This window comes from Balaenoptera borealis (genome assembly GCF_965194805.1).
Source record: "Balaenoptera borealis genome assembly, chromosome: 17".
Lineage (NCBI taxonomy): Eukaryota > Metazoa > Chordata > Mammalia > Artiodactyla > Balaenopteridae > Balaenoptera > Balaenoptera borealis.
In genome coordinates, this window is record NC_138876.1 from 69,885,083 (window position 1) to 69,906,312 (window position 21,230).

General features: G+C 38.2%; 1 protein-coding gene across 10 annotated transcripts in view; it reads right to left on the reverse strand.

The window, feature by feature from the left end:
• Nucleotides 1-21,230, reverse strand: part of PREX2 (phosphatidylinositol-3,4,5-trisphosphate dependent Rac exchange factor 2) — a 298,158-nt gene that overhangs the window by 121,073 nt on the left and 155,855 nt on the right. For 8 of the 10 annotated variants that reach the window (XM_082363375.1, XM_082363371.1, XM_082363367.1 and 5 more), the window contains 5 exons: nt 17,353-17,438; nt 12,356-12,513; nt 9,433-9,550; nt 6,811-6,995; nt 4,586-4,747 (listed from right to left, as the gene is read on the reverse strand). In XM_082363375.1, the coding sequence (XP_082219501.1) occupies nt 4,586-4,747; nt 6,811-6,995; nt 9,433-9,550; nt 12,356-12,513; nt 17,353-17,438 (709 nt within the window). The remainder of the gene's footprint in view (nt 1-4,585; nt 4,748-6,810; nt 6,996-9,432; nt 9,551-12,355; nt 12,514-17,352; nt 17,439-21,230) is intronic. The other 2 variants (XM_082363370.1, XM_082363373.1) reach the window with 1 other exon arrangement.

Genomic DNA, 21,230 nt, shown 5'->3' on the forward strand with positions numbered 1-21,230 from the left:
ATGTGCATACGAGAGCTTTCCAAACTTCAGTGACATTCCTTTTATCATCTCAAATCACTGCCCAGTAGCCTGTCCACCTCTGCTTTAAAAGCTTCCCAGGTGCCCAGTTACTCCTGAGGAAATGAAAGATGCTTCTCACTCCCCAGGATAATGTTGTTTCCCATTTGGGGAAAAACTCTGCTTATAATCCCCCCAAAACATACATCTCTTTTATTTTATTTATTGCATACCAGGTTGTTCATTGAATACCAGGTTGTTGTTAGAAACCAAGAAATAACACCTTCTTTATCGCCATAACCAATTAATCATAGACGGTATATATTTTCCTCCTACACACAGCTTGAATTGATCTTTTTCTCTCTGTCCCCAATGCTTCTACATGAGTCCAAGTCACCCTCGACTTGGACATCTTACAAACAAATCTGATGATTATGTCACTTCAAAACATCACTGGAGGGGCTTCCCTGGTGGCGCAGTTGTTAAGAATCTGCCTGTCAATGCAGGGGACACGGGTTCGAGCCCTGCTCCGGGAAGATCCCACATGCCGCGGAGCAACTAAGCCCGTGCAACACAACTACCGAGCTTGCACTCTAGAGCCCGCGAGCCACAACTACTGAGCCCGCAGGCCACAACTACTGAAGCCCACGAGCCTAGAGCCCATGCTCCACAACAAGAGAAGCCACCGCAATGAGAAGCCCACGCACCTCAACAAAGAAGAGCTCCCGCTCGCCGCAACTAGAGAAAGCCTGCGCGCAGCAACGAAGACCCAACGCAGCCAAAAATAAATAAAAATTAAAAAAAAAAAATCACTGGGAAAAATCAGATTTTGTCAGGTTTCCTTTTTAACTGCATCCAACTCAAATCCTCCTTTCTGGCCCAGGCAGTACGTCAACTCTTCATCAATCAGATCAGTCTCATTTCTAAGTCTTTGCCTTCATTTATGATCTCTCCCTTTACTTGAGGGCCATCTCTCCTCCTTTTCACTCTGACAGATCTTTCCAGTTGATAGCAGCTAGCAGCTGCTGACCACTCACTCCGAGATGATTTCTCCATTACTGAAATGCTATTGCCCTTGCAGTCAGAACCATACTGTTTAGCACATCAGCTGTGTAGAAAAGTATCAACTACAGGTAAACAAACAACAACCAGTTTTAGAATAAAAGGGAGCAAGGTTCAAATTCCACTGCCGCTCCCAGCTGTGTGCCTTTGGGAAAGTTACTTGATCCCTCTGCGCTTCAGTCACTTCATCGATGAAATGGGATAATATGTCTCATATCACTGTGTTGGTAAGATTATACAACACAGGCAAACTATAAAATATAGCTAGCATGCAATGTCTGATATAGACTGCTATAAACTGTTGTGCGCTCTATAACGGCACAGAGGACCAGCATATAGAGCAAGGTGCTGGGTGCCAGCATGTTCAACCATTCATGGAGACACCTCTTAGTAGGCTAAGTAGTATTATTATTACTTCATGTATTTTGACCTTTCTTCCCAAGTAGATTGTATGTGGTGGAGGGCAGACTTCTTCAAATAACTGACTTAAGCCCCTATTGCCTCCGTAAAAGATATGCATTTAGTAAGTATTTCCCCAGTCTTCCTGCCCCATCCTGCAACAAACTTGCTTTTGTGAACTTGAGTTTTTGACCAATGCTCTTTCATTAAAGAGTGTCTTAAAAATATCTGCCACATAAAGCAAATTGCTGCTTCTTTTGCAGGGCTATGTTTAGGGACACTGCCCTGACGTTCCTGGTGTTGCCTCTTTGAAATCCAGGGTGAGAGATTTCCTCTAGAACTTAGACCAAGAAAACCTTTGCTTCTCTTAAGAAACATGTATGTATCACAGGGATACTGATAAATAAGTAACAGACTGTGTTTCCCTTTTCATTTTGGCCATCAGGAAGCTGAAGGCCAAATATAATATTCCACTTTAGCAAGTAAATAGAGTCTTAGGACCTGCTTACCTATAGCCCCTTTTCCCCTGATGGTCTATACCATCTGTTCTAATATAGCTTTACCTCTAAATTTACCTACTCATTTTCCTCCAATATTCATCCTCTCCTTCTTTCTTTTAGTAATAAAATTCCTTGAGTTTTAGTTTGAGATGCCTAGTTTGAGACTACATTTCCCAGCCTCCCTTTCACTAAACAACAGGATGTGAACAGTAGTGCTGTGTACAACTTCTGGGTCCTGCCCTCAAAAGGAAGCGCTTTACTCTCCACTTCCTCCTTCCCCTTCTAAGGGGCATTCATTTAGACATGGTGGTGGTGCACCAAGTTTGGCTTTGTGGAAGAGGGCAATATCCTAAGGGAGAAAACAAAAGTACAGAAGGATCCCTAGAAGATCATCAAGCCCCACCTCACTGGACTCCTATCAGATTGTACTTTCACATGAGTGAGAAATAAACTTTCTATCTGGTTTAAGCCTCTGTTGTCTTGGTCCTTCTTAAAGCAGCTGAATCAATACCCTATGTAATATACCCTCATCTTAATGTTTTATTTTTATTTCTATATTTTACCTTTTCTTATGTGTATTTCTTTAAGCTACTTCTACTGCTTTTGCTGTTTGAATGAATGGAGAGAAGAAAATAGGAACAAAATCCAAAAAAGGTAGAAAAATGACACACGCAAAAGTGACAAGCTTGACAACCAGAATCTGCCTGAACCCTACCATACTTTATACAGATCCGTCTCTGAAGTAGAATGACTCTCTTTTCAAAATGTGTTCAAAAGGGGACTACTAATTTGCATTTTTTTAGAGCTTTTAAATTTAACTTCAAAGCATTGTCACCTCTCATAGAGACAGGAGAAGTAAAAAGAAAATCTTCCGTTCTTCAGCTTCAATGACATATTCATGGAATCTTTCCCAAACTTAAAGAGGTCAATAGCAATCATGGAAAGAAGGTGAACAGATGTGACAGTTATGCAGTGATCTTGAATATCATTTTTTCTTCATGTAAATGGACTTATAAAAAATTATGACATCAATACATATTCAACTTAACAAACCTAACAGTATAGGAAATGCTTAAAGAAAAACACAGTGAGCTCCCTTCCCCTTCCCCTACCTGAGGCAACCAAATTGAAATCCCTAGGGTATTCGTTCACACATTTCCCTATTTTTGTATGGACATATCTGGACACATATTGACTTATCTTTTATTTGCCATACCAAACATAGACAGTTAACTCATATTCATAAACACTGGGATAAATCATATTTCCTAGTATGACTATCCAAATTTAAGCAACCAGCCTCACTTTGAGGGAAATAATTAGCTAGGCTCCCACTGACACAAACAGAAAAAAAAAATTAAAACCTACTATAAGATATGTTTTAGAGATCAGTTTTTATTTATTCTACCTCTAAAATATATCCTCGAGTTCACCAAATGTCCTCTGTCTCCTCTGTCTTCCCCAGAGTCCAAGCCATGACCGTCACTCACCTGGACTATTGCAATCGCTTCCCACCCCTCTCTACACCTCACTTCTTGCCCCTTGCAATCCAATCCTACAGAGGAACCGGCACGATCTTTCAAAAACCTAAATTAGATGAAGTCATCCTTCTATCTAAAATTTTCCAACTGCTTCTCATCGATGTAAGAAGAAAATCCCAACTCCATCCAACGTCCCAAAAGGTACAAAGAGCTTCCACGGAACCTCATACCTGTCCCTGCCAAAGCCTCCGCGCTTATGACTGACTGGTCACTCTTCCCCTGACACCCTGACCTTCTTTTTGCTTTGGGGCCTCTGTACCAGATGCTCTGTCTACCTGGACGCTTCTTCCTCCCATTTAAAGGAAGAGTTCTACTTGTCATTCAGACACGCGTTTCCCAGAGAGGCTTTCTCTATAGCCACCCAGCCTAGAGCTCCCACCCTGGCACTTCCCACCGTAGCTTTCCTCGTAACTCTCTCCAATATTTGATTTTCCCCCTTTGTAGAGATTTCTTTACTTCGTTGTTGTCTCCCCCACTCAAATAGAAGCACCGTGAGAGGAAAGACCTTCTCTCCTTTGCTGCCGTATTCCTGGTACCATGAACACTGCTTCACACACAAAAGGTGCTCAATTAATACATCAAATGAATGAGGCAATGAATCCATTTACAACAGCCGATGTTCCATGTACTTTCTGATTAAGGGCTCTGTTCCCTCTGTCAAGAGAACAGGGAAAGAAGAACTATAGTGTAATAATAAAAATCTGATTTCATTTTTTTTTTTTTTTAGCACCGAGCTAAAAAAAAGAAAAATAATAATAATAATAAAAATCTGATTTCAGAATTAGGTGGCCTTGATTTAAATCCCAACTCTATTCTTGCCAGTAAGTAATTTAATTCTTTAGGCCTCAGTTATTATATTTGGAAAATGTGGAATAATGGCCTAGCTTACAAGTTTGCGAAGATCAAATGAGGCAAAGGATGTAAAGGCATTCAAAAAACCCTAAAATGTTACATAAATGTTATCACTATTTCAATAAAGCGGTACATAAATAAGTAATGAAAAACATCAAGAATTGAATGAAATTTGACATTAAAATAATAATTTAAATAATGATTACTTGTAAAATACATACATACAGCTTTTACCTTTTTATAACTGGATATTCTCTGACATATGCGCTCAATTTTTTCATTGCAAACAGCACTGAATTTACTCTGAAGGTCAGTAGGAATCACCTCGTTCAAAGAGTTAAGGCTGGTGCAGTTTTGTACAAAATGATCATCGCTTTTAGCCAGGGCTTCAAGAATCTGTAGACACACATACACACACACACAAAATAGAACAAGAAAAAAAAACCTTCAAAATCAGCCAAATAAAATTTTCACAATTTCACAGCACAGGGTGACTTTCCCCAGTGTGCTTCTTTTAGCTGCCTGGGATTTGTATGTTCGATAAACCCTGGCAGTGAAGTGATGGACTTGTGTGCCTGGCATCTCCTGTTTTCCCTTCTGCTGGCTATAAAAGGCTGCCTGAGGGAGGTGAGGGGACTTCAAAGACTCCCTGCTGGATAAATCAGTACACTCTGATGGGGGAACACACTGCCCATATTTTAGTCAGAGTTACTCAGAACATTTTTTTTTCTCAGTTTGGTAGTACAACAACAAAAACTAAGGAAAACCATATCCTTGCTTGCTACTGAGAGCCTGGTACAGAGAGTGCATTTAACAAATGTTTGCTGAAGGAATGAATAAATGAGACTTTCCCTTGATAAAGTAAAAAGCAATGTTGCTTTCAGTGTCTGAACTCCGTCTGATAAAAGCATTAGATAAAAGCATCCATATGATGTATTCAACTAGTAAATCCTTTTGGCTGTTTTAATCAATTATAAGGCAGCGTGCGTGTGTGTGTGTGTGTGTGTGTGTGTGTGTGTGTGTGTACACCACAAGTCATTGAGAATTTCCCATGAACTGAGAATTAATTATGTTTATTATTTATATGTAGCATTCATGATTGTTCAAAGATCACAAGGACTGATTACGCCCTTACCTGACAGTTTTATAATATTGTGTGAGACAACCTAGAGATGCTGTTTTTATTTGAACTCCTTCACCACCTCCATTTCCCTGTCTTGCAGAATATAGAGTGTGAGTTTTCTGTTTAATCACTAGTCTAGAAATTAGAGCTTACTTTATCATTAGCAGTGTGATCTTGGTTAAATTTCTTAATTTCTTTGATTTTTCTTCATGTGTAAAATAGAAATATGTGCAGAGTAAGCTGTACAGTTGTCATATATAAAATAATCCACGTAATCTTGCCAATTTGAAATAGCTAGAAAATGAGATAAAATAATTACAATAACCTGATCCTAAACTCTTCCATGGATCCTCTTAATAGTATAATGCAGCTGGGAAGGGGTTGCATTTTGAAAATATAGATTCTCTATCAGTAGGTACATATAGCGGTACAACGCCATCAGAATGATGGGATTTTTTCAAAAGTTAACTTTCAGAATATAAAACAAAAACATAAAATAATTATTTTTGAAATAGTGCATTTGGATTTTTATATTATTTTTCTTCCACTAAAATAAAAAAATACATGTTGTTAATCCTAGATCTATCTCAACTACACACATTCAAAACAAGAATTGAAATGAAGAAATAAAGGCGGCAAAGCTATACAAAAGCAGATGGAACACTAAAGCTCCAACCTGTGGAGGGTCCAACAGGAGTCTGATCGATTTACCTTGTGGAAGGATCATGAAAAGCAAACACAGGGTCGCCTCTTAACTTAGCATATATTTTATCCATTTGGATGAAGACCCCCTTTCTCCCTTCCTGTTCTGCTGTAGTCTAAGGACTAAGTACAAGATCCTTTGCATCTAAGAATTGTATAAATACCTGAAGATCTATTCATAAACTGATCTCTAAGCTTCGAGCAATTTTATGAAATAAACATGAGACTTGCAGAATTTGAATGCATTTTACGACTTCAAATATTCTTCACAGGGTTATGTACATTTAGGAAAGCACCACCTGTCATGAAAACCATCTGAAACGTATTCATGATACTGAATTAACAGACGTAGTAAACTTACTAAATGCAAAGACACCTTTGCCAAATCAACTAATGCTCGCCTGGGCAAGCGTCCCATCTAACATGACACTGTGCTCCAAGAGATCAATTAAAAAAAAAAAAAAAGACTGTACATAAACTGAGTAATGGGGGAAAAAAGAACAAGAAAAAGAACTTGAATGAGTGGACAGCTGGAACATATACAGCTATTTACATTTTTTAAAGTGGGGGTGAGGGAGGGTTTCTGTTGCTTAACCAAGAACAAAATCCCTTCCTTTGCAGGGATCGCTCGTACCTTGGCAGTGAGGCTGAAGAAACCTTTGGGCTCGATCATCTTCTCCACCACGTTGCACTTGATCCCAGCGGTGCTGTCATACTCGTACACGACGCCATACTCTAGGTGGACGTTATCCACCGTCAGACTCACGTGCTCCTTCTTCCCATCGATGATGGCCATGGTGTTGAACTTGTCAATTACCTCTGGAATAAAGACAATTTTAATTCAGCAAATTCAGGAAGGGTTTGTTAGTCTCTTCAAATAATTTGAGTCTCTTTGAATAATTTTTAAAGAGTTCTTTAAAGGGTGACTAAATCTGCTGTGCTAAATGAAGCATCTATTCTTGTTAACATTTTAAAAAATAAGAACATTTAAAAAAATACATGATTGACCAATCCAAATCTTACCACTCTAACATGACTAGTCCTATCTTTGCATACCCATTTTGATCTATGGACCATATGTATGCCTATTTATACCTATATCAACATTAAACATACAATTTTTTCATTAAAAGCATGCATAACTTAAAGTCAGGGTTCCTAAATCTGCCTCAAACATTGGATGAATATTTTCTCAAAGCAGAAAAAATACAGAAAACCATATTGAAGAAGCAGAACGGAGATGGAATAATTGTTTTTTTAAGCAGGGAGCGCCTGAATTTTCCCAAACAGCATCTTCTGAAGCTGACTCATTGCGAAAATGTGTCATTGTTCACTGTAATAAAATTTCCATCTGGAATGAATTCCTATAGGTTTTTGGCCAACAATCAGTCAGCTAGGGGAAAAAACACCTAAAGTCTCAAGCAAGAAACTGCTGAGGAATCTAACAGTAAATATTAAATAAGCGAAAACAGAATATTAGTTTACTTAACACAATTAAGCCCTAGAATAGCAGAAACAGTAAATATAAAATAGGCAAAAGCAGGGCTTCCCTGTTGGCGCAGTGGTTAAGAATCGACCTGCCAATGCAGGGGACATGGGTTCGAGCCCTGGTCTGGGAAGATCCTACATGCCGCGGAGCAACTAAGCCCGTGCGCCACATCTACTGAGACTGCGCTCTGGAGCCCGTGAGCCACAACTACTGAGCCCACGTGTCACAACTACTGAAGCCCACGCACCTAGAGCCTGTGCTCCGCAACAAGAGAAGTCACTGCAATGAGAAGCCCACGCACCACAACGAAGAGTAGCCCCTGCTCTCCTCAACTAGAGAAAGCCCGCGCAGCAACGAAGACCCAACGCAGCCAAAAATAAATAAATAAAATAAATAAATTTATTTAAAAAAATAGGCAAAAGCAGAAAAACGGTTTTCTTTAAAATAATTAAGTCCAAGAATAGCTATAAATCAATTTCCAGAGCATCTCACTAACCCATTCTACCTTTCACTGTGGCACCAATGATGATTAGCAAAAACTAACTATAAATGAAGAATAAAAGCCTCAAGATAAGGTCCTGAGATTTGTTCTGGTTTAAATAAATAAGAGAGCTGATTTATCACTACAGCTTTGCTGCTCCAATGAGATTGAAATATTTCTGATGTCGTTCATGATCCGGGCAGCTCCTCCCAAGTGGCCTTCCAGGAATGGAGGGAAAACAGTTTTTCCTAAGTACCCCCATATGATTCAGTGTGCATAGCAAATTTTCCAGCTATGCTGGTTTGGAAGAACCTAATAGTACAATAAAAATGTCCAGAGACATCCACCAATAGTATAAGCAGAAAGATACCAAGAAAATGTAGAAGAGGATTCAAGGACTTCCATGAAAAAGTTTATAATGATATTTCAAGGTATTTGTTAAATGCAAACGTAAATGTAGTTGCCTCAGTCCCTTCACCCTTCGCCACTGAATAGAGTGACCTGCAGGTTTGCTTCACTGAGAAAACAGAAATGGTATGAGTCCATATCAAAAGATCTCTCTCCCCCTCATACTCACATTATTAGTTTGCCTCCTTCATTACTGTAATATACAGTAAAAGTTATTGAATCAAGAAAGTATTTTCAAAACAAGGACCTACTGTATAGCACAGGGAACTATATTCAATATCTTATAATAACCTAGAATGGAAAAAACTCTGAAAAAGAATATATATATATATACGTATAACAATCACTTTGCTGTACACCTGAAACTTACACAACATTGTAAATCAACTATATTTCTATTTAAAAGAAAAGGAAAAGAAATGTATTTTCAAAGGAACTATGGACCTTCTAAACTAGGGCTTCTCAAATTGTAATGTACATACAGATAAGATAAGATCTTGTTAAAATGGAGATTCTCATTCAGTAGATCTGGGGTGGGGCTGAGATTCTGCATCTCTTGGGCATGTCCATTCACCTATATAGGTCTCTATTTCTTCTCCCATAAAATGAGAATGATGATAGTCACACCTTTAATAGATTTTCATTTTTGATGACTTGATGAGATAATCCACATAAAACATTTAATAAAGTACCTAAGAAAGTGTCATAGCTATTCTATGTTAGTCACCAGCAATTACGACTTAGGGATTTGACGTGACATCTATTTGAGATGACTAAGAAGTGGCTTGAACATATAAGGTTTTCAATAACTGGGACTCGGCAATGGCACATGGACAAAGCATACTATAGGGCAATGAGGAGCAAAAGGAGGAACCCACCTTCTACTTTACAGTCAAAAGCATCCCCTGCTTCATCTCCTGGGGGTTTGGAGTTAGACTTCTGAAGGTCTTCCTGAGCGCTCTCAATGCTGTTATAAACCCATTGAATGGAATCTTGCTGGAAATGAGGGGGAGAAAGAAACCTCAGAGGTATTAGTGCTTCCTGAGATGCATATCCATTTCATAAACCTGCTTCAAAAGGAGAGTTGACAATCTTACTTATTCTTCTAGTTTAAATACAATAAAATACAATAACATTTGAAAGAGAAGGAAAATCAATGTCAGAAACTAATAGAAAGTCGGTGGCATTATTTTTCAACAGGGACTTCCCTGGTGGGGCAGTGGTTAAGAATCCGTCTGCCAATGCAGGGGACATGGGTTTGAGCCCTGGTCCAGGAAGATCCCACATGCCGCGGAGCGGCTAAGCCCGTGCACCACAACTACTGAGCCTGCGCTCTAGAGCCCGCGAGCCACAACTACTGAAGCCCGCGCGCCTAGAGCCCATGCTCCGCAACAAGAGAAGCCACCGCAATGAGAAGTCTGCACACCACACCGAAGAGTAGCCCCTGCCTGCCGCAACTAGAGAAAGCCCGCACACAGCAATGAAGACCCAACACAGCCAAAAATAAATAAATTAAAATAAATAAATTTAAAAAAAAAGATTACTAAGTCAGTGAGAATCTGATAGGATGCTAAAACTAAAAAAAATGTATTTTTCAACAAACTGACATTTTTAAGCTTGAGATTTTTTCTTCCAAAGATAGATAATAGGCTTTTAAATAAGATGTATTTCCCAAATGTCTTAAATGACTCAAGTCTATCTCAAAATGAATTATAAATTACATTTTTAAATAAATGTTAGATAGACACTTTTCTGAAGAAGCAATGGTCTATAATTGTACAAATGATTTAAATGCTCTCCTAACAGTCACATATGTTTCAACACATTTAATGGTTTTTGTGAATCAAACCAATAAGAAAATTGGAAGAACACCTTTCATCTCATGGGGTTCCCAATTGATATAACTATCTTTTAATCCTTCCACGTCATAAATCATCCTATATTTTCATTGAAGTAGCAGTTCCTGTCTTATTTAGATAAATGAGAGAGATGAAATGGTTACCAAGTAATGCTTTCAGGGTTGCATTACCACTTTAATGTTTGTACTTTTCCTAGGTAAGATGATAAGCTGAGTTGCATGAATGAAGTGTGATATAATTTGTACTATCCATTTTTCTCTAGTATTAACTTCACAATTGTGTTTGATTATTATATTGCTACCCATCATTAAAATGCTAGTTAACATTTAATCATTCAAGTACACCTTGGTGACCTGTTGTGGCCTCCAAGTAACCACATCCCCCAGAGTCCACACCTTTGTGTAGCTCCTTCCCACACTCATCCTGGGCTTGGTCACGTGATCTGACTCTTCAAAGGGATAGCAGTGGCAAGCATGATGTAAAGCGTTGACTGCCTGTAATATTCCCTCTTGAAACCCAGACACCAGGCAGAAAGGAGAATTCTGCTAAGGAATGGAAAGGAAGGCCAGGTGGAGGGGCTCTGGAGTGAGAGGCCATCAGGAGGGGAACCCCAGCACCAGTCAGTTCCCAGCAGAACAAAGCCACATCAGGACGAAGCCCTCACAGGAACCAACACCCAGTCAACCCGGAGAACCAAGAGAAACAATTAATCACTGTTGTTCTAAGTCACTAAGTTTCGGGACAGTCTGTTTTGTGGCAGTCGATACCCGATAGAGCACGTTATTCACTTAGTGAATTTTTCTGTCCATTTATTGCTTTTCTTAATTATTTCACTGATCAACACCTCTCCAACAAGGGAGACAGGGGAAATGAAAAGAAATGAAACTCAAATCAATTTGGCTACTTTTAAAAATTTTGATAGAAGGGGAAAAATTTGATCATTTTAGTATCTTTTTAAAACTTCATTTACTAATACAGTTCAATAAATATTTATTAAACTACTGTCAACCCAAATAACCTAGGCATCTATGTGTGAATTCCGATCTGCTGTGCTCGTTTGACCTTATTAGTAAGCAAAATTGATCAGCTATTTTCTTGTGGGCTCAGTATTTTGCAGGATGTCAGTCCTGGCCTAGGAGAAAATAGCCACTCATCTTTCTGTTTTGGACACAAAGTCATATGCTCAAATCTAGAAAAGAGTACTTCACCGAGCATGACAGAAAAAAATAGAAAGCCTGTCCTTTAAAATTCCTTTTGCACTCAGTTAATTAATTTGAGAGAATTTTCTCTTATAATCCAACACTCCCTTGTATCTCATGAGATAATAAGCTTTACTTGTCAATTAGGATTCTAATTTTATTTTTGTATAGCACTTAAACTTTGGATCAGAGGACAGTGCTTAAAATTTTAAGTAACGGCAAGCACATATTGGTATTTTCTTTTAAAAGCTAAATCCAGCTACCTAAATAAAAATATACCCAACAGTCAATCACAGACCCTATAAAACCCACAATTTTTTCTTTTTCACAGAAGTTTTACAATAAACAGTGTAAGCATTTATAATTCATATATACAGATGGAGGTACATGCTGACCATTATGGATTCTAAGGCAATCACAAGAGTCAAGAAAACAGGTCAGACCTTTGGATTTCAATTTGATAAACAGTTAGCTATTTGAAAACTCATCACAATGAAAATGAAAATAGCCCAGAGCACTTTTTAAACTGGTGATAATACTGTAGCAGCAAAATGTGGACATTTAAGCAGAATCGATTATAACTAATTATGCAGATAAAACAAGCATTGTGAGATTGAAAGTGCTGCACTTAAATGTGAACTTGGCAGTGGAAACCACAAACAGCCCTGGCACTATCCCATGCTGTCCCCGGGGCCTTCTGTGCAAGTTTGTGATTACAGCTACACCAGCCAAGGGAAGTTTACCTTCGTTGGTCTCCTGTACTTCCTGCAGGCCGTGACATGGGCAATAACACTGGCGTGTGTCTCTTTGCTGACATTGATTCCATTTACTTTGATGATACACTGTCCAGGGTGAAGACCAGCGGCTGCGGCCACAGTTCCTTTAAATACAAATGAAAAAACTGCCAAAAACTAATTTTAGGAATATGATTCATTTTTATCCCATATACCGTAAGGAAAGCAATTTTAAAATATGATAAACATCTAGCTAGCATGTTCTTGATGAAGCTGGCTCTGACAGCAATGCCCTCTCAAAAATTCCCTGCTTTTTAACTGGCCATTCAAACTGTGTTGAACAAATATCTTCCCACCCCCTGAAGAATTAGTTTGAAGAGATATTGTGAAGAGAACTTTATAATGCTAATCAGTTATTTTCCCTTTCAAATGTCTAATCGATCTAATTTTCTAAATATGCATATATAATGGCACAATGAGAAAGCCAGAAATACATGCCTTTTTACCTTCCTTTAGTCTACAAAATCTCTAAATATTTAAACAGTATTCACTTTCATTTTTAAAATGCCAACAATTAAAAGAAATTCTTAAGGAAAAAAATCAAGTCAATTAGCAACTAAGAGTGGACTGGATTTGCTAAGAAAAATAAGAGTTCAGGATACGTACAGAGGGGTCAGGAACCAGACAATTTGTGGAGAATAAAATTAATCAGAAAACATCAACTGTCCATCATTTATTTGCAGAGATATAGTGGCATATCCTAACCAGTGAGTTAAGATTTTCAGAACCTTCCAATCATTACTATTTGATATTCTGAGCAAATCAACATTTACAAAGCACCGTTGCTAAATACAATGTACATAATTAACATCCATGATTATAAAACTTATCATAAGTATGTTAGAAGAGCCTTTCTTTGTAAGCAATTTCTCCCACAAAGGAATTATTAAACATCTTAAAGAACATAATTTATATTCAAGAAGAGAGTATACATTTCTTCTCACTAAAATTCACTCCCAGAAATATTAAGTGGTTTTTCTGGATTGAGCTGAGTCTTGAGGGAGGGAGGGACAATTGCAGCAGAAAGAACAGTCTAGAATCTAAAAAAAAGGGTACAAATGAACTTATCTACAAAACAGAAATAGAGTGACAGATGTAGAAAACAAACTTATGGTTACCAGGGGGTGGTGGGGAGGAGGGATACCCTGGGAGACTGGGAATGACATATACATACTACGAGATATGAAATAGATAGCTAATAAGGACAGGGGACTCTATAGCCCAGGGAACTCTACTCAATCCTCTGTAATGGCCTATATGGGAAAAGAATCTAAAAAAGAGTGGATGTATGTATAAGTGATTCACTGTGCTGTACACCTGAAGCTAACACAACACTGTAAATCAACTATACTCCAATAAAATTTTTTTTTAAAAAAAGAAGAAGAAAAAAAAGAGCCTGAAAAAAGGCACTGAGTCAAGAATAACCTGGACATTTGGGACCATAGGAGCAGTCAGTGTGAGCTTAGAATGAAAGTGGGTGAGAGAGACTGGAGAGCAAAGCAGAGGCAGGTTGCGAAGTCTCTGCACGCTTTGCGTGAAGTCCTGAGTGTGAACCTTACTATACACGCAAGAGGAAAAACATTTAAGAATTTTAAGCAGATCGCCCCCAACCCCCGCCTACGCAAACAGAGGAGGGATCATTGGAGTTTAAGTCAAAAATCAAAATCACAGCAAGCATCCACTGCAAATCCCCAGGACGGAATTAAGGTAGCGTTAGTTATAAAGGGGAGAACGAGATCAAGTATTTGATGTTTCATGATGGCGTTGACAGAAAGGCTCTAGCCTGCACTCAGGATCACTCCTGTGCCTTCGGACTCAGTGGCTGAGTAGATGGAGTTATTTAAATAAAGAGAGAATACAGAAGGTAAAGCAGCTTCAGAGAATAGATTAAAAAGTTCAGTTGGAGATAATACTGGGTTTCTTAAGGTGCCAAAGGTGCATTTAGGTGGAGATGTTTAATAAACAATTAGATCTAGGCTATAAAACTCAAGAGATCTGGGCGGGAGAAAGAGATTTAGAAATCCCCAGCAAGGAGGATCAATATGATTGTTTATGGAGAGCAAGAAGGCAAAGAAGAGAAGAGAGTGCCAACAGTTCAGGGGTCAATAGATGAAGAGTTGGCAGAGGAGGGGTAGGAGAAAAATCTGAAAAGTACCATCTCAGAAATCAAGATAATGAACGTTTTAGGCCAACGGGAGCAGTCAGTTTAAACAAATGCAACAGAATATTCAATTAAGACAAGAACTCTCAACGTCCATTGTATTTTCCAGTTAAGTCCATGATTACTCTTATAAGACATGGGTTACTCTTGGAGACGTGGGTAGGAGGTGGGAGGAGATGTCTATAGCACTGGGCTAAAATTCAAATAGGAAGTGAGGAAGGGCCAGCCAAAATAAAGACCAGCGTTTCAGGAAGTTTGGCATGACAAAAATAAGTCCTGAGAGCATTACTCTAGAGGGGAGGGTCTCAATCTTTGACATGCATACAGATCACCTGGGGATTTTGTTAAAATACAGATTCTGATTCAGTAAGTCTTAGATGGGGCCTGAGATTCTGCATTTCTAACCAGCTGCCCGGTGATGCCAACGTTGTAGGTCTGTGACCCACACTCTGTGTAGCAAGGATCTAGACAGGAAAATAAGGAAGAGGGAAGGTTTTGTATTTGCTGTTCAGTTTAAGACAGTTTTGTTTCTTTGTTTATTTCAATGAGAAATAATTGAGCATGTTTACAGCCTCTACTATAGTAATCCAGTGAAGAGAAAGGTTGAAAATTCTGGAAAGGGAATATCTGACAGTGTAATACCCCAGAGGAGGTATCTGAAGGGGTGGGCTCCAGAATATCTGTAGAGATATTAACCTTGAACTCCAGAGAGGAAAATGGAAGGCCTCTTCCTCTAGACTAGGAGAAAAATTGGTGATGGTAAAACAGCCAACAACGTGTGCAAAAAAAGGGTGTGGGGACTTGGAGGGCTTCATACCTGGGAGCCTGAATATGTCTGTGAGGTGAAAAAGGAAGTCATCATGGGGGACAGGAGGTAATAATGAACAGAAAAAGAGACAGCTGATCAGACACATAAAAACACTGCTGAGTAGTAACAGGGGCTCAGTAAAAGACAAGACAGTGAATTGGGATGATACTAATTCCATATCCATGATAGTTTTTTCCTAGCTGCTCAGGAGAAAAAGCAAAGAATGTAGTTAGGTTTATCCAAAGCTGAAATAAGGTGGCCTGAGTGCACCTGAGGGATAAGCACAAGAGGACCCTGTATACAAGTGAGAGACAGGGATGAGAGGACCCTAACGATGCTGACAAGAGTGATGGAAGTGACCCACCGCGGGGATAAAGCTGGCTAAGGAAGGACGTGGCACTTTGAGGGATATAATCAACCAGGAGAAAAGGAGAAGGATCCCGAGATCGGAGGTCCCAATGGAATTTTGTTTACCATTTTTTATCGAAGAACCAACCAAATTTTTAAGCAACCAGATAAGAGACCCAAAAAAAGAGACTGTAGTCAGAAATTGGCATATTAGAATTGTAGATTCCACAAGTGAAAGTCCAATTGTTGATATGCTCTAGTGTGTGACCATGGGAAAGGGCTGAAGAAGAAAAATGGGAAAGAAGTTTCTTTTTCTTATGGCAAAATTACAGCGCAAAAGGAAACCACAGACTAATACCATATTTAATATACACTCGAAAGGAAAAGCACATGAGTCTTTCTTTTACTCTTCAGAAGCAAAAAGCATAGTAACCAGAACTGGCGCTACCCTATGACTAAGTTCCCAAAATACAACCCTGCACTTTAAAAGATACTGTAATAGGGAAACAGACACAGTTCGATTCACTTAGGTTTTCAGTTATTTCATAGTATCAATAATGTGACTGGCTCCTTTTTGGTTTAGTGAAAATGAAGGAGACATTTGATGTATCAAATATCCCATTTTGGTATGCAATGAATCCCATTTCAGTTTTATAATTTTAATGAGTTACTGGAAACATTTTTAATGTCTATTAATCTATGTGTTTTAAAATTCTGAGTGAAAAGACAAGTTTTGAAATAAGATTAATTTTTATCATACATATACGAATGAAAGCAATTTTATAATCTAATAGGGGTCTAGCTAGTATATTCTTGATTAATTTGATTCTGATAGCAATGTCCTCTCAAAATTTTCCAGTCTAATATTGGAGTGATCATGTTAAGATGCTCTGCAGTTCACATATCTTAGTAACGAAAAGCATGCATGTCTCTTGTTAAGATAAACACATGGCTTCGTACGCTTAGATGGCTCCTTCTTGCTACAGCAGCAATTTACGTACTATGGTCAGCAACGTGGGATCTAACAGTTATTCCCTTAAATCACATTAGTGTTAGCATAAAATTTAAAAGTACATATGTTAACAAGAGATATCAAAGGCTGATTTGCCTATCAAACAAAAAGAGAATAAAATATAAACGTAAGTTTTTTGTCACATAAATTATTTAATTTAAAATGCATTTTATGCTTTTTAAAATGCATGGCTTATGAGAATAAAGTAATAAAGTAATCATATAGCAACAGACATTATGTAAAGCAAACAGATCATTCTTAAGCCCAAACACTCACATCTTTGAATTGCTGACAAAAATATAATAATTTGCTGTTAGAGAAAAATACAAAACCTTAAAGTCATTGTATCCTTTGATTAAACTAAAGCATGCAGAAAAGTGAGATTGGGAAGCATCATTCTCTTATGAATTTTTAACAATGATAAATATGTCTTACAATTTGAAGAGTCTTTTTGAAAATATTGCTTTAGGAATATACTACCATTGAGCTAATACAGTAGAAATACCAGTGAGAAAATTCACAGCAACATGATTATGCACTTTTAAACATACTGTTGTTCAGCAAGGAGTACCCAAACCTGCTGGCGAGCTGGTCACCACACAGGATGGATTTCTCACCTCTGCCCACCGCATGCACCACCGAAGGGCCATATCCTCGGATCTGGAAGCCAAGTCCCTCCGCTGAATCTGGGATTTTCACTGTCCTAAAGCCAATCAAAAATAAGGTAAGATGATTTTAAAACGCCACAGTTGGTTGAAACAGTAGTTGTCCACACCATTATTCAGTCCTTCAGTAAATGCGTATCATAGTCTCCCGTGTGAAAGACACTGGGCTGGACAAGCATGGTGGGCGCCATTCCAGGGGCCCAGAGCAGGCACGTCACCCTGAGCTCCTCCACGGAAAACAATCGTTGTGTAGAACATCCTGAACAAGGAACAGGAGCTGGGGTCAGACAAACCTCACTTTGAATCTTGATTTAGTCACTTCATAGCCGGATAACTTGGATGAACTCCTTAACTGAGCCAGTTTCCACGGAAAGCTGATGATGTTAACATTACTTTGCAGGGTGTCAGTGGAGATGAAAAGAAAAAGCTTTGGTAAGCTGCCCTGCTGTGAACTATGTAACTACTTAGTAAAATGGAAGCTTCTCTCCTTAGTTTACTCTGACAAAGAAGGCATCAGTACGCTGCGAAATCTCATCGTTAAAATTAATATAAAAGAAACACAGGGTTCACACGTTTCTACCTGTTGGGAACTTCAGCAAAAAGCAACAACAAAGAGCTGGTTTTAAAGAACAGATCTGTCAAACACAATATCAAAAGAATTTAACAGTATGATTAACTTCTGTGTTTATTCAGTGGAATTTTAAAAGGATAACACACCAAAAGGTAAATGAGAATAAGAAAAGCTGTATTTTTAATGAATCCACATGGAAAAGAAGATGAAGAGATGGATACCTTGAGTCAGCCGTCATGGCAAACCAGGGAGGGATGTCCCACTGGTAGTAATAAACGATCTACTCCACGGAAGGAAGGCCGAAATTAGAAAGCAACAATGAAAAGCAGAGAACACCAGACAAGACGGAACATCATAACAATAAAAATGAGTTTAAATAAATTGCCAGAGAGAGCAAAGACAAATGAATACAACCCAATAAATTTTGATGGATGGCCCTTGATGCCCCAGAAACAAAAGCGTTTTCCGAAAGATGATGAATTAATTATGAAATAAAAGTTGGCAGCACTTCAAGGGCACATTAGACAGAATCAGAAGTTAGGTACAACAGCACTTATTTGCAGTCTATGAAAGAGCAACACCTCATCTAGAAAACTCGAGAAAGCCATACACTGCCCTTAGGGCTGAACGCAGAGGCTGGCCCCACAATTTAAAATATAACCCTGGCAGGCATTCAGGCATTCCGTGATAGAAATGCAAACTGTCTGTTCTAGGGGAGCCTGAAAATGTTATTATAAATTAGGTGACACACTATGAAGTGATCTGCATATTGGTGGCACAGAGGTCACGGAACTAATTCATCCTGTATCCTTAATTAAACACTTTGATGGATAAGGCTGTATCTGCTTCCTTTGAACATCACCTTGGCACTACTCTGTGTCAAAGGTACACTGGAAGATGGAAGATAGAACTGACTGAGGAAAAGAAAAGGGAATAAATACATCTTCTGAGCATGAAACCAAAAATAGAGGTAGCTCATGCTTCTCTATGTTACGAATGAGAGTTCACTTTTGCTGAAATAACTTGGAGCTTTCTGGCCATGGTGAATTATTGTTGCTTTTGGACTGTGAAAAATTCATAGTGAACTCTCAAAACTCTTTCTGAGTAAGGTCTTCTATCTTTCTTATATTGCTAAGCAAGGCTGATCTTACTCTAATCTTCAAGAAGATGATGATATTTTTTCTTAACAAAATTTATACAGAGCACCGTGAGATGCATTTTGTTCATAATACTGGGCTCTCTTCATAAAACGACCTTTGGAAAACATGTTCCCCTGCTGGGACCACTATACGATTAAAAGAAGAATTAAATTTATACAAGAGGAATGCTCATTTCCTGTAGGAAAATAAGTGCATTAAATTATCTGCTACAAAGCCTTCTGAAAATTTCCTTGATGTTATCAAGTGTAAAATACAGCTAGGTTCAAAAGAAAAATTCTGTTGTATTTACCCGTCGTATTTTTGCCTTTTCCCCCCCAAACAGGATACTACATAAATTATAAGTAGCTATTATAAGAAAATATGAAAATGATTTATAGGAATCATATGTTAGAATAAGGACATATGAAAGGAAAGGTTATAATACTTCAGACAAACTAAAAATAAAAAGGAAAAAATTGAGTACTCCATCCTCAAAACAGTTTTGAAATAAAATGTAAAATGTGCTCTTGAAAGAAGCAGTGAAAAAAAAATAAAATGAGAGAATAGATAAGCATCACAGATAACATCACTGGAATACATACTACATGCAGAACACATGAATAGGTTCTTCTTTTTTTTTTTTTCTTATTTAATGCTACCTTTCATAATGTACCCAGCACCTCATAGGTGCCCAATACATTTTATTTATTTTTATTTATTTATTTTTTTAACATCCTTATTGGAATATAATTGTTTTACATTGGTGTGTTAGTTTCTTCTGTATAACAAAGTGAATCAGCTACACATATACATATATCCCCATATCTCCTCCCTCTTGCATCTCCCTCCCACCCTCCCCATCCCACCCCTCCAGGTGGTCACAGAGCACCGAGCTGATCTCCCTGTGCTATGCGGCTGCTTCCCACTAGCTATCTATTTTACATTTGGTAGTGTATATATGTCCATGCCACTCTCTCACTTCGTCCCAGCAAACCTAGATTTGTTTAATGTTCTTAGCACCTCTGTGACATAAGCACTCTTATTATCCCCATTTTTTATGGATGAGTTGGTTGAAGCAACACAATTAGCAAGCAAATGGTGAAAGAGAGGCTTGAACCTGGACGGGAAATATCGGGTTTCAGATACTGTGCAGCAAACACGGAGGGAAGAGTCAAAAGACCCAGGTTCCAACCCTGCTCATCTAGCAATTAACTCTAGGACTGAGGATCTGCCCCTTTCTATTCAGTATTGAAGCTGATGATTTTAAAGTCCTCTAACTTGAAATGTCTATGATCAGTGAAAAGTATTTGCCGGGTTAAATGAGGGGGCAAGGGGCCATGGAGAGGGCCTTTAGTTTACTAATGATTGCTTTGGAATACTACTGCCTTAGTCCTTTCCAGTCTGTCCTTTTCCTTTTAAATGCCCTCAAATTGTCCAGAGGTAGGCAACTAGATAAGCCTCATCCTAGATAGGGTTGGATAAAGGGTGACTAATAGATCATAATTAGGTTTAGAGAGAAGACATTGTCATGGTTATTTGGTGCCCTGTATCTCAACGTCTTCCTAAATTACTAACTTTAATGAGTCACTCTCACTCCTTCAGACCCCTTGGTAAGCTGTGGGTAGAAGCTAAAGCCTCTACCTTGATGACACTGCAGAATCTAGCCCATTACACTGCACTTTAACTCTTAAGATAAATGATGGACCCAGCTATTGCTGAAAATATATATTAAGGTAGGGAAGAATACTATACCATATATACTTAGAATATTTTCACAAGTAGTTAAAATAAACCTGTTTGTTTCTGAAGTGGTAACCTTCATTTATCTTCAAATTAATGAAGTTGCTTATTACTATTAAAATAATAGACTTCAATTTTAAATAGTAATATTGATATAATCATAGTACATTAAGACATTATGCTAAGCACCTTATATACATTCTCTCGATTAATTAATTAGTTAAACAAATCATGGAAATCTGATACAGGAACACGAGACCATCAATGATTTGCAGACAAAAAGCTAATGTTTTCCAAGTATATCCATAATATCTTGTTAATTTTTTTCAAAAAACCCCCCCAGATCATTAATCATGTTCCCATTTTATAAATACGTGATT